At 50.5% G+C, this 14,265-nt stretch overlaps 1 protein-coding gene and 1 long non-coding RNA gene across 2 annotated transcripts in view; one reads left to right on the top strand and one right to left on the bottom strand.

Moving 5' to 3' along the window:
- Positions 1-3,344, bottom strand: part of CCND2 (cyclin D2) — a 36,420-nt gene extending 33,076 nt beyond the window's left edge. The window contains exons 1-2 of the mRNA XM_061476341.1: positions 3,059-3,344; positions 1,353-1,568 (exon numbers count right to left, since the gene is read on the bottom strand). Coding sequence (XP_061332325.1) covers positions 1,353-1,568; positions 3,059-3,253 — 411 coding nt within the window. The 5' untranslated portion in view covers positions 3,254-3,344. The remainder of the gene's footprint in view (positions 1-1,352; positions 1,569-3,058) is intronic.
- LOC133281126 (uncharacterized) lies at positions 3,019-6,957 on the top strand. Its single transcript, XR_009747390.1, has 2 exons — positions 3,019-3,158; positions 6,778-6,957. It is a non-coding gene; the product is annotated as an uncharacterized LOC133281126 (long non-coding RNA).
- Positions 6,958-14,265: the final 7,308 nt, after the last annotated feature.

Below are 14,265 nucleotides of genomic sequence, written 5' to 3'. Positions count from 1 at the left end.
CTAAGGACTGATCTTCCCAACATCACTAATGCCACAGGTTTTGATATAGAAGAGCACTTAACCTAGATGATACAGGGAAGCACTTAAAATACATGCTTAAACTCATGTGGCACAAAAAGGTAGGCACATCCTTCCATGGTTTCTCACATGGGGGCTGCAGCACTTCCCATGGCAGCATGTACCACTGACAGCATTCACCACGAACGGGACTCCTCATGCGTGCCACAGCCATGTCAGGGTTTGCAGCACACAACTCTTCACTCTGCAGAAGCAGGAGCTCCCAACCCCTCCCTGGGGGAATTCCCACCGCCTTCGCCCACTGATTCACAGGAGAAATTCTCCTGCGATCCAGCCGGACGATGTGCACTGACCAGGATCCATGAGCATACAGCCAGCTGAGAACACATCTCACCCAGAGCCATAAATACCTGCCTGGTGCTCTGCACCACGAAGCACTCTTCCCTTAAATAATGCTGGTGTTTTTTTTCTGCCTTCACCATGCCCGAATTGATCCTGAACTACCAGATATGGCCTTTTACACCGGGGGCTGCTTAACCAAGATGCGTTTTTACCTCACCACCTGCACGAGTGGTAACCTACCGGGTAGCAGTGTGGAGACACAGGGCTGTGGCTCCCCACCTCACAACCCAGCCACTCACCGGCGGGCACCACGGCCCCTCCCGGACACCATCCCACTGCCATACCCTCCCCATCCCCTTGTGCTCCATCACCAGGGAGAGGCACTCCCGTTGCCCCGGGCCACGGCCGGGAACCCCTCACCTCTCCCCGCCTCACGCCCGCCCCGCCCGCCGGGGGCGCGGGGCCGCCTGGCAGCCGCTCAAGGGGTGAAGTCACGCCCGGAGCCGCGTGTCTGCCGCCAGGTGGCGCCGCCGCGCCGCGCCGCCCGCCCCCCGCGCACGTGCGCCCAGGCGCCCTGCCTGCCCGGCGAGGTCCCCGGTGCGGGAACACCCGCACCCACCGGGGTCTATGGGACACAAGCACGCACACACACGCACGGGGGACACGGCACGGACATGGCAAAACCCTTCACCAGTGGGGCAGGAAGCGCCGCTGGGGTGGCTGCGGAGGAGGCTGAGCCCACCGGGAAGTCCCGCGTGTGTGTGTGTGCGTGCACGTGTCCCCCAAACCAGTCTCCCTGCGGCTTCGGGTCGCCCCCTTTCCGAGTGTTCAGCACTTTTTGACATGGAAAGCGTGATTTTGTAGAAGGTGGGGGGGGGGGGGGTGACACAAGTGATGGCTTCGCCGTGTGAGAAAAGGAGAAGGAAGAAAGCGGCCAGGGCAAGCTGCCGGAGAGGTGGTGAAGAGGGAAGGGGAGGGGGGGGGCTGCTTACCAGCAGCTCTTGGGGTTTGATGGAATTGTCCGTATATATGCACAGCTTCTCGGCTGTGAGGGGGATTGTCTCTTTCAGCTTGGAGGCCAGGAACATGCACACTGCCCCCAGCAGTTGCAGATGGCACTTTCGAGTGGGCACCACAGCTAAGAATCTGTCCAAGTAATTCATGGCCAAAGGGAAAACTTCTTCTTCGCACTTCTGCTCTTCACAGACCTGCAAGCGAGGGGAGCGTGGGGAGGACGGGGCAGCGGGATGGGGGTGGAGAGAGGAGAGAAAAGACACAAGGAAAAAATAAATAAATGAGTGATCCCACGAAACAGACCACTGCCTCCCCGCTATGGCTCCTGCTATTTTTGTTTCCCGGGGAGCTAAATTTTGGGGGAGGGGGAGATCTCTGGAGAGGCTGGGAAGGCTGTCAATCGGCTTTCACATTCCTTTAGTTCATTCAGTAAGAAATGAATTCAAGACACTGTGTGGGAGAGCCGAAGAGCCCCATCCAGCAGCAAGCGAGCAGTCTCCGACTTTTTTTTTTTTTTGCGACCCAATTTTTTACTTTTTTTTTTTTTTTTTTTGATTTCGTCATATTTTCAAAAAATCGATAAAAATATCACAACTTCCCCGGGGGTCCCGGTTTTGGTGCTGATGGCATCCCGGGACGGTCCCCTGTCGTTTCCGACAATTGCAAAAATTCCCTCGGGGGGCGTCCCCCAGCCCTGCGCCCCCGATCCGGCGGGGGGGGGGGGGAAGGACGGGAGACACAGCGAGGGCGAGGTGGGGTGGGGAGAGCCTGAGCAGGAGCGAGCGAAAAATTACTTCAAAAATTTACCAAAAATCGGAGCAAGGGAGAAAAAAAAAAATTCGCACATGAAAACCAAGCGGGGGCTCTGGGCTTTCCAACGCAGGAGGTTTGGTCCGGGAAAGGTCCCCCCCAAAGTAGATCCGAAAGGGCAAATGATGGGCGGTGGGGCCAGGGCAAGGCAAGAGAGACTGCGGGGATCTGGGCCCGCTGCCGCCCCGCCTGAAGTATCGGGGCGAAGGGGGGGTTCGCCGCCAGCTCTGGCTTACCGACAGATCCCCGCCAGGCCGAGAAGGAAAGGGGGCGCGGCGGCGGGATACATTTCCGAACCCCTTCTGGAAAGGGGGGGGTAGACGGGCTCGGAGCCTCCGAGCACAGTTGCATGCAACGCAACATGGCGAAAAAAAGGCACGTCCTCACCACTGCATACGTGGGCATGAAACCCTCGCTGGGCAAAACGCGGGGGGCACCGAGCACCCCCAGTCCCTTGCCCTGCCCGGGCGCAGCTCCCTTTTCCCAGAAAAGCCTCATTCCCAAGCGCTCGCGGCAGCCCGCCGCCGGAGGCGGCTTTTCTTTTGCTTTTTAATTGCAAATGACTTTTCCAACCCCCCATCCCCTGCTTCCTCCCCTCCTGCACCCCGCTTTGCAGCAGCCCCCCGGAAAGGGCGATTTCCCCCGTGGGCTGTCGATGCTCCCTGCGCCCCTTCCCCCACCGCACCTCTCGGCACCGCACCGGGTGAGCGCAGGAGGGGGAGGAGAAGGGGCACACACACTCAGAGAAGAAGAAACCCCACCACGACCGGAGGGCCGAGAGGCTGCAGGGGGAGGGGGGCCGAGGCGAGGCGGAGGTGCTGCCGCCCGCGACCCGCCGCACCGAGGGGCCGGGGGAAGGCGCCGGGATACTAACCTCCAGCATCCAAGTGGCTACCATCCTCCTCATGAAGGGCTGGATGTCCTTCTGGACGCACTTGAAGTAGGAGCACTGAGGCAGATACCTCTCCTCTATGGTTAGTAAGTTGTGCAAAACGCGGTCATCGTAGAGCAAGTTTGGGTCAGGGAGAGCTCTCCTCATGGGATCCACCTCGCAGCACAGCAGCTCCATGTTTCCAAAGAGATCTCCCTCTTTCTCTGATGGGAAAGGTTTCCTTTTTTTTTTTTCCCTTTTCCTTTTTTTTTTTTTTTTCGGGGGGGGGGGGGGGGGGGAAGGGGGTGGGGAAAGGAGGGGGTAAAGGAGGAGGGGTAGGTGGGTGGGAGGAAGGCGGCAGCAGGGCTTTCCAGCCCGCTCCTGCCTCCCTTCTCTCCCTCTCTTGATTTCTAGCCTAAAGTTGAGGCAGTGACGCAACTCGCCGGGGCAGGCAGTTCTCTCTCTTGTTATTATGGAGAACAGCAGCTGGTCAGACGTAACATCAAACGCTTTTTTCTTTCCCCCCCCCCCCCCCATAAGCTAACAAGGAACCAGGAGGCCCTCGTATAGGGACACACACATACAAATGACAGCTTCTCTTTTGCTTCCTTCCAGCGACTAAATGAAATCCGCTCCACACTTTCCTTCTGCGGGAGCTCGTCTGAATCTATTTCCCCCTCCTTTTCTTGTAGCAAGAAACTGAGGGCTCCCTCTCGATACCCACCGCGACGATGAGGGCGATGGATGCCATGGCCTAGCGGGGTCCCGTCCCACACCCCACACGCACCCCCCCCAAGCCGTTGACCCACTCTTCCCTCCCGCACCCCCTTAATCTGCAGCCGGAGGGGGACAGGGCTCCGTGCTAACTGCAGCCTGCTGCAAACCCGAAAAAGACCCCACTGATCCTTGAGCGGTGGTGGTTCCCCGGCGTTTTCGGGGTGCAATCTAACAATAATCACCGCTGCTTCCTCTGGCACATGTAGGCGTTTCTAGCAGGCGAACCGTTTTAGCAGTGCACGACGACACTGATAAAACTTTCTAGGAAACGGAGCGGAGGAGGGAGGAGGGAGAGAGGTTGGCGGGGGGATGGGGTGGGATATGTTAGGGGAGTTATGTCCCGCACCGGGTGACTTGCACCCTCCTCGCACTTCGCCGGCGTCGCAGTCGCTCCCCGCCTGCAAAATGTGTCAACTTTGCGAAGTCTCTACCGCTGTCTGCTACGGTCGAGCGGAGGCTCCCGAAGGGGAAAGAGCTGACCGAGGCCGGCCGGGGACGAGCTGCCCGGGCGGCCGCGCAGCGAAGCGGCCCCGCGGGGCATAAGAGGATCTCGCTTCCCGGAACCGCCGTCTTGCCCCACAGCCCCCACCTCCCACCCACCCCCCCCCCGCCGGGACACCGCAGAGGTGGGCTTGGCGACGGGGAAAGAAATACCGCCTTAAAAGAGTGAGTGGGGAGTTTGGGGCGCCGCTTCCCCTCCCTCCATTTGCATAGCCAATAGCTCTGGGTCTCTCGCCGCTGCGCGCTGATTGTTACCGGGCAGATTTTATTTTAAGGACGCATGCTGCCCGGCATCGAAAGCAGCCCCGAAGGGCAGGGGGCGAAGTGGAGCCCCGTCACCTGGTCGCACTGCCGGTCTCGGGAGCCACAAGGTCCTTGCTGTTATCGGGAAAGGCGGGCTACCGGCCGTTGTTGCCCGCGAGCGGACAAACGCGTCCCGTCGCACACCAGCTCTCTCCCCTCTGCATCAAAACGGATGAGAGGGACGGGACCGGCTGTGCCGTGGGTTGCATCTCTTCGGACTCCAGCCCTTGCAAAAACCGTCTGGGACGGCTCGGCACCTAAGCCGCCTGTCGGAGCACTGCTACTTCGCCGACAGAAAGCCGTCAGGACTCCCCCTTCCCTCTCCCCCTCGTGCCCCGGTAACTCGGAGTCGGCCCGGGACAGCCGACCTCTGCACGCGCTGCTAGCAGCATTTCCCCGCAGAATCAGCTCCGTGCCCCCACCTCCCGTCCCGTCACCGAATCGGGCAGCTCCTGGCCACTGCCGAATCGCGGCAGCAGCAGCGCCGTCCGGGAGCTGTCGGGCACCGTGTGTGGCCCATCGTACCCGCACCCCCCGAGGCGGGAGCTTACCGGGGACGAGCCCGCTGTAGGCGGAATTGGGCAGACTTTGACCAGCAAGGCTCGCGTTTTACGAGGGCGAAGGAAAGGAGCGGGGAGGGGGCACCCCCCGGCGTACGTCGAGGGCGGCGAGCGGGGACCCGCTGCGTCGCGGCGTGCTCCGCAATGAAAGGCTCTTTAACTTCCACCATTCATTTCCCCTTCCTGGCTACTCCTGTGAACAGGGAGCGTGTTGTGTCAGCGCACGTTTTCCTTCTCCAAACTTAAATTCATAAGCGCTCCCGTCTGGCTTTGTAGCCCGACAATGCAGCGATTGTGATTTATGTGGGTTTCGGGCGGGAGGACAACGGGTGTCCTAATTGTCCGGCACGGACTTTCCGAAGTGGGGTGATGTCTGGGGCACTACGCGGCTGCCGGCGCGGGGACCGGGGGAGGGATGGGGGCGGCCCCCTGCACCCCGCGACGGGGCGGCCGCGGGGGTGGCAGCCACGGGTCCCGCGGGCGGGCCGCAGCCACCCCACCACCTTCCTGGGAGGGATGGGAGGCTCCCTTTAGGAAAAAAAAAAAACAAACCAAAACCTAAATCAATACATAGAAGCATGCCAGCTTTGCACGTGGAGGTGCAGCAAAAAAACACCACCAAACACCGCTTTCCCTGGTGCGACGGCTTCTGTATACGCGGTACCCTTTTCCAACGGGGAAACACTGGCCCTCCGAAACGCGGCCGCGGAAGCCAAGGTTCCCGATGTGCCCCTTTGCCTTGTCCCCGTGCCCACGGGCGCTGCCGCATGCGTTTGGAGGCAGCAGATGTTTTAACAGCCTCCGTGTAGAGATTACCGAGTGCCATATGTTAAATGCCACCCTCCCTCCGGAAAAAAAAAAAAGAAGAAAGAAAAAAAGGAAGAAAAAACTACTTTTCGCACTCGCTCCCAATCTTTTGGTGAGCTGCCTCGCCCGTTCAAAAGCACAAATGATTCAATCAGATACCGCCGGTAGGTGTTTTTTTACCCCGGCGGTCCCGGGACTACCGTGCGCTCAGCCCTAGGCGGGCGCTCCCGCGGAGCAGCGCTGCGCCTTGCGAGGAGCCGCGGCCGCGGTGGGATCAGCGCTCCCGAGGTCGGACAGCCCCCCCCCCCCCTTTCCTCCCCTTCCCCGTTCACAGCCTGGCGGGAAGGGGCTGTCCCGCTCCCAGCCTTACCGCAGCCGCCGGGGGGCAATGCCGCAGTCCCTGCTGCTGCCCTGGGGAACCCCTCTTCTGCGGGTCGTCAAGTCTGGAGTCACGGAGCCTCATCATCAGCGTGACACATAGTTACCATCAAATCTGTTCTGTGTAATGGCATTTTGTTGATGTTAGTCGGAGAGCGCTGCAAAACGCGGCGACTCTTGGCTTTTTTAAAAATAGATCCTTAATTCGTCATCATTTCTATTTATTTAATTTCTTTTCTCTGCACATCCCGGAGAACAATCTTGGAAGATGCTTCAGGGGACAGTATGAGATCAAGCTTTGCATTCGAACCGCAGACCAATAGACGCATGTTGTGTGTGCGCCCCGGCAGCCACAGGTTTTTTATTTGTTTAAATGAAGTAAGTATTCCCTTGCAGTGCTTGAAACCTGAAGGCTGGAGTGTGAAACATGAGAATCTGAAAGTGAAACCGACTGGAAGCCAAAAAAGAAACAGATGAATGTGTTTCCACCGTCCAAGCTGAGGAAAGCCCCGAAAGCAAACAAATACGTGAATAATAAAATATGCAATAGATTTGGAATAAACCATTCCAGCTTCAGTCACTGGAAGCAGTCTATCCTGGTGGTTTCTTTTTGTTTTTTTAAATTCTTTCTTTTTTTAATAACTGATTTTTTTTTTTTTTTTTTTTTTTTTGCTGTTCAAAGGTAAATTCCTTAATTCTGTGATGTGCAGGAACAATATGATAAAAACTATCTTTTCTTTTCTTTCCTTTGGTTTCTGATTAAAGACCAGAAGAGGATTTGGATGCTGCAGGAAATGCTGCACACTGCCCATGTATTTTCAAGCAGTTATTTTTAATTGTACAGGCAATTTTCAGCTTTAAATACCTGAGTAGTGGCAGCTTTATCAGTTACAGCCACCTTAAGTACAGCCAACATAAGTACTGAGCAGGTGAAATATATCCTGTAATAAAACTATATTTGCCTTTAGAGGGTGATTTTATGCAGGCAGAACAATTACAGCATTAACTAACGAATTCTGTGTGATTGCTTAACATATTTTTAATTATTTACTCCTTTCTGGTTTATGCAAAGTTTCTTCTTTATCCTCTCTTATTCCTTGGCTTAAACTTCTATAGAGCAGAAAGGAGAGACTGTATCTATGCAATACCCAGTGCAAGGAGTGCACAGCTCCACTGATAGATTCCTTCATTAGGTGAGATGGGTAGGGACTCCAAAAAGAGCTTCAAGAGTGATCATATACCTGGGAATCATGTTTTAGGCTGGAAGACTTTGTAAATTCATCACAGCCCAAAGACACTCCCAGGTTTGACACAAATGTAAACTAGAGAAATCTAGACAAATTCAGGGAGATTTAGGGTGGTAGAGCAGGTAGCGGTACATTTAGGCTAACCACAAAGTGAACATTTTAACTGCAACTTTACTAATCCCTTGATATTTTATTCAGGACTGTGTTTTTAAGGTTAGGTGGGTTAAAACCTTAAAAAAATATATTGTACCACAAATCGCAGTTGCAGAGTTGGAGGAGAAGTTACTGAGTGGGGTTGTGTGACCAGTGTGTAACCCAAGCCCAGAATCAGATACATAATCTCCATGATGTGTTCTGGCCTTAAAATTTTTTCATCTGTCAATCTGTATAGAACCTATAGCCTGTGATAACATGGGCACATTCAGTATTCAGGTGAGATCTCACAGTTTTCCTGCAGCAAAGGAACTGAAAGCAATGAGAAATTTCTGCTGGAGCTGAAAGTCTTGGATTGGGATTTTTCTCATTAGATGGGAAACAGGGAAATTTTTGTGTTGCTTAACTCTGGTGGTGCCACAGCCTTATCTTGCAGGGGTGCCACGTCCCTTGCAGTGAGTGCTGCCGACTCCATCCTCTCCTTGATGAGCTGGATGATAAGGCTGTGAGTGGTTTACAGAGAGCAGGAGCACATAACAGGTGCCTCCCCCATGCCAGGAAGTCAACTGAAAGGGAGAGCTCTTGACATTTGTTACAGGATCGGGCCCCTGGTATGCAGAACTGTACAGAAACACCATCATTTATTCTTTCTTACTAGGTGGTGTGGGGGGAAAAAAAGTTGTCTTTTGGAGAAGATATTTGAAAGAGCAAGAACAGTTCTGGCAAGTTGCAGGTATGAGCTGTAGATATCTCTTCCATCATTAACAGTATGATAGGATCTGAAGGTGACCGAATCCTTTTTTTTGTTTTGTTTTGTTTCCTTTGCTTATGAATCAGCTCACTTTTCTGCTTAAAATAGACGTTGCTGTTAACCTCTTGCATTCTGCTATGTGATTTCCCTGCTCTCTGGGAGGTTTGTATCAGTCGTTAGTTCAATGCTGGCTTTGACATTAAATGCATGATCATTTTTGCTTTCCAGACTATTAGAAGAGATTAATAAAAGACTATGTACCCAAGACTTCAGCTGTTCTCTAATTTTTGAAGCATCCTGCTGTCACACACCTTCCTTCAAAAGTAATGTTCTGACTTTTCTCTGTGGTCGCAGATGTGGAGCTTCAATTCCATTTTATTTTCTTTCCATCTACACTGAGGCAAAGATTTTACATTTAATATATGTGTGTAGCATGCCCAGGTCTAAACAGACAGGGAAGGGAGAGGTAGCCCTTCAGAGCAAATTGCTCCTTTTATGGGGAGATGGGAAGGGATACTACATGCCTCAGTTGTTTTAACACTGCTATGAGCTGCTAAATAATCACAATATTTATTCCAAGAAGCAGCTGTATTTTAAAGGTATGTGTAATGATTCTGATAATCTGCAGTAAGAGAATTATCCTGACACAGATTCCCGCACTGAATAGTTTGCTGAAACATATGACACATATATAGTCTGACGAGATATCTTATATGGAGGTACATCAGTATGTGATTTTGTTTTGGAAGCCATGTGAATGACTGTGTTAAGTGGCAACTTGTTATGGGGATATATTGGAAGGCAGATGTATAAAGCACAGACGAGTTCTGAAAATAGGTGGTGGTTTAAAGGGAACAAAAACTAAGTTTCCCCTCAGCACTTGGCTTGTTTCCTCTGCAAAAGCATCATAAACCACCCATAAAGAAATAACTCGTTTCACAAGTATTCTGGCTTACATAGCCATTGATACAGTATTTTGGGTGTCTCTTTTGCATTCCAGGGACTATGAAACACTGTCTAGATTTGTTGCCTTTGGTCTTCTTAATGTGGTCAAACAAATAAATGGAACGAATAAAGTTCTATTGCCTGACAAGCAGACAAGCACATAGAAAACAAAACAAGAGTAAACCAAAATAAAACAGGGTCAATAAATGCCCTCTACTGAAGTAAAAAAATTTACTAATTTATTTCCTCTTCCAAAACTGCTGAATTAAAAGTTATTTCCCATGGATGAATAGTTCAGATTATTAGTCTCTTCTGTGTCAATGACACCAGCACCTGGGAAAATTAATTACTGCTAAAACATTAATAGCCTAAAACATGACATAGCATAGAATATTAACGACCAGCTGAATGCAGTAGTATAATTTGCTTCCTTTTTTTTCTCTCCTTTTCTTTTGGGAATGCATATTTTAATCCTGTAACAGCATGTCTCAGCAGCAGTGTGCTACAACTGAAGAAATATGCATTTTAGAGTTAGCCATGAAATTAAAGCATTTTGAAAGGCTGTCCCCCTTTTCACAGTGGCAGTTACAGCCAGGCTTCAGTCACTTGTCAGGTGCCACACATTTTTTGAAGACATGGTTTTCTTGAGAAGTAAAACAGTAAAACGGGGGATGGTATGAAACCTCTCTCAACTGTGACCTCCTTAGCATCCCTTGCTCCCCAAAGTCCTCATGCTCAGCACTACTGCCCTTGTTGAGGCTTTGCTGGGCATTTGCATGGGTAATGGGGAACAAGGACCTCGGGGACTGTCTCTTTGCCTTTGTGTGATGGTGTGATGGACATCTTTGTTTCAGGCTCTAGCCCCAGCCATTTCAGATCTAAGCTCCCAGCACTTTCATGCAGGTAGTGTTTGGCCAACTGAGCATGATGAAAGATGTGTCTGCTTTGTCTGAGTTACATCCAAAGTCTGAAGAGTTCCTGTTTGGTCTGGGCAAAACTCCTGATATGGGTAAGAAGGTCTTTTAGGCAGGGACTGAGACAGGAGGGTGGCTGAAATGATAGCTGCCCTCCTGTTGGAGTGGAAAGAAATTCGCAGAGGTCTCTGTGAAATCCACTGCTGCTGCTCCTGGAGAGCTCCCAAGGCTCCTCCATCACCCCATGGGGGCAAAACACTGCAGCAGCAGCTGGGAGATGGTGAGCCGTTTCTCAAGGGCTACCTCTCTCCAGGGCTATCAGAAGAAACGTTCTTCTCTCCCTGCAGCTCTGCTGCCTCGCTTCTACAACATTTTGGCTTGCCCTCGACTAGGAAACCCTTTCCTTGGTTGCTGTTTTCCCTGATTCCGAAGTTGGTATTCACAGGTATACACAACTTCCTATGCATGACTTAATGCTCCCTAAAGGGTGTTGGTGCCCTTCAGCTGTCTTACTAGATGTAAATGTATCTAAGTCACAGAGAAACACTGTTCATAGAAAGAGTAGGCTGGAAGTCATCTAGTCCAATCCACCACTCACAGCAGGGCTGCCTTCCAAGCTAGATTGAATAGCTCAGGGCCTTGTCTAGCCAAAATATCCAAGGAAGGAGATCCCACAGCCTCTCAGGGTAATCTTTCTCAGTGCTGCACCACTCTCGGGGAAGAAGAATCTTCCCTTGTGCCAGGTCAAAGTTTGCCTGGCTGCAACATTTGTCCATCACCTTGAAGTTTCCTGAGTATTTGAAAAACAGCAAGAAGCAGTGACAGGCTCTTGCTGTCCATTGGCATAACTCTGTACATGTAGCTCAGGATGTAGTGTGCAGGATCTGTAGATGTGGATTTTATTGGTAGATGTGGGCTTTATTGGTAAGTGGAACTAAAATGTGTTATTAACTAAGAAAACCACTAGCACAAGTTCCACACTGCTTTCGTTCACTGAAGCCTCCAGACCTCCACCATTGTCTCCTTGCTCAGTTTCATTCTTGTTTTGAGCTGTGCTCTTTCTTCATCCCTGATGTTGCAAATCTGTTCCCCTAGCAAAACTCTGTTGTGCTGCTGTCTCATCTCTCTGTATGCTAAAACTCTCAGCTGGGCTTTCATCTCTTCTTGACATGGCGATAGCCTCTTTGAACGGGCAGTTAGTTCCTTGGGCAATGCTGCTAGCTCCTCATCCTCTTCAACTCTTCCCTAGGTACTGTCCACTGGCAGAGGCAGGGCACTGGGCTAGAGGACCTTTTGCCTGGGTGGCTGTTCCGGTGCCCAGACATGAACCGTTTCTTTCTTGGGTTTCAAAGTTTTAATTATAAGGTTCATTGGTAGCAATCACCGTCCTCAGAACAGGTGCTTCACAATGACCTGCAGATTTGGAAGCATCATTTCTATTTTATAAATGGGAAACTGAGGCTCTGTTGTATAAAGCAACACCCTAAAGGAGCTTTGCAGCATATCTCTTAGCAGTACTGCCTTTCCGATGTCAGAGCACTACCTAAACAGACTCATCTCCCTCATCAGAGAGGACAGGATATGTAGTGTTTTTAAATAGCAGTTGCATTTTATAGGTGTTTTCCACCTTTATGTTCTAGCACTGTCTTCTTGTGTCCTTATCTCGTAAACGGTTCACTCGGAAAAAAGGGAGTGGAGCTGGGTTCTCTGTCCATGAATAGACGGACTATTAGAGACTGTTGGCACCTGAATGAGCTCGTTATCTTCAGATAACAAAGGAATTGCTCCATCCTGGGGAAGGTCAGGCTACCCAGTTTCTCTGAAGCAGGCTGGAATTGAGGGACAAGCATTGCCTTAGAAGCAGGGCTCAGAAGCCTTATACAAAGAAAGCTTGGGAAGGTAAAAAGGGAAAAGAGGAACAAACTTCTGCAGAAGAGTCCTTTTGGATGGGGCTTTGAGCAGCCTGGCCTAGTGGAAGGTGTCCTTGCCCATGGCAGGGGGTTGGAACTGGATGAGCTTTAAGGTCCTTCCCAACCTAAACCATTCTATGATTCTGTGATTCTTTATAATGAGACAGTACTTGTTAATGAGAGCTGCAGAAGAAAGGTTTCGATTTGATGTGGCAGCAGCTTGTGCAGGAGTGAAACAAGGTCCTCCTGAGAGTGCCTGGAAAAGGGCTGGCAAAGGATAGCGAAGAATTGAATGCAAGGAACTGCAGATGGGCTCTTCTGCTTTATTTAGCTCTATATATTTTCTTGCACATCTCAAATAGATAGTAATTATTTTTACAAATGTTACACAGTCGATCTGCTATGTATTTGTTCATCCCTGAGGTGGCAAATTAAAAGTAGAGGGCTTACAAGGGTGGAGTGCATGCAGAAATACGAGCTGAAACTTTTGGAGAGCTGGGAAAGCCAGCATTGGTCTCTGGTTCTGTCTGTGTGTCTAGGGGAAAAGTACTTGAGGGAAGACCTGTGTCCTGAGAACACGCTTAGAAATCTACTGTGCCTGGGATTTGTTTTAAAGAAGCATAAAAAGCACATGGGGCCAACATGCTGTGACCCAAACACAGCCCTGTTATGAATAATCAGAATATTATGTGTAGGGTTTTGAAAGGATTTAGCAGGCTTGGGGGACTGCAGGTCACTTTTTTTTTGCTCACTTTGCCCTTTTTCCTGTGAAAGTCAGGGACAGATTGAAATCTGCTGACTCCAGCACTTAGAAGATGGTTTAAAGGACCTGGCTCCTGGCTCTGAGTTTCCAAATCCTGCTGAGAATCAGAACACATGTCCAGAAGAACATCAGATACCTAAAGTTAGAAGAAGTAATTTTACTTCTCAGCTTATAATGTTTGCTGACAACTTTCTGATGCTCACTGTAACTGTAGCTTGTTTTTTTTATGTTTTCTCACACTACAGAAACAGCATATTCTTGTTATGCAGCTGTTGCTTACTGTGTCTTCCTTCTGCTTTTGGTGGATTTTCCCATGTTCACATCCATAGCTTTTGAGTCCTTCTGTCACTGAACAGCTGCGGGCTGATACTAGATAGAGCTGAATTTTTCCTGTGTTCACACACAAGCAGGCTTGTGAACAAAAGATTTTAAAGAAAGCTGATAAATGAGCAAGGTCTTTTGTGAGATGCAATGTTGCTAACATTGCAGACAATAAAAATCCTTGTATTTGTACTCACTGAAAGTGAAGGAAGACATAACTCAATCTGTTTTATCTGTGAGCCTCCAAGCTTTTCCCTACAGGCTTGAGAGAGGATGTTCTATAATGAACTCATCTTTCATGTGACAGAAAGGGAAACGCTATCTCACAGCTTAATGAGTATGTTTCTATCTGCCATTTAACTTGGATGTTGCCTTCTAAGGGGACCCCCTGTTTTTAGTGGTCAGCTTACTTAAGAGAGGATCAGGACTTCCCGGGTAGCTCCAGCTCTGACGCGTGCAAATGACATAGCTTCCCTCTGTCTACCAGGACAGCAGATACAGTTATCTTGATGTATGTCCATCTCTGGCATGCTCTGAGCTTCGATTCAGTGTATTTTGCCAGCTGTTTGGCAGGCAGAGGACAGTGGGCCTAGCCCCAGGCACACTGGCTGCCATTGTCTCCTGAGTGGGATGGCAACAGGAGCATGCGTAAGGAAGTATCATGTACACTCGTCCCATTCTTGCATCTCTCTCTCATTTCCTTGCAGCTTTGGTTTTGCCTGAGGACCATGGGGACATCAGCTTTATTTGTTTTTCCTGTTTCCTTAGCTTTTTTTTATTTTCCATTCCTGAAGTAATTCTTCCACACATAAAAGCCCTAAACCAGCAGCAACTGACCTGTTTAGTTGGCACCATCCACTGTCCACTCTTGCGCAAGGGG

The sequence above is a fragment of the Pezoporus flaviventris genome, unplaced genomic scaffold, assembly GCF_033815535.1.
Source record: "Pezoporus flaviventris isolate CSIRO_AGI_PZ_B2104156 unplaced genomic scaffold, CSIRO_AGI_Pfla_v1 ptg000096l, whole genome shotgun sequence".
In the NCBI taxonomy this organism is placed as follows: domain Eukaryota; kingdom Metazoa; phylum Chordata; class Aves; order Psittaciformes; family Psittacidae; genus Pezoporus; species Pezoporus flaviventris.
The sequence above is the reverse complement of the archived record's forward strand: the minus strand, read 5'-3'. Positions and strand labels throughout refer to the sequence as shown.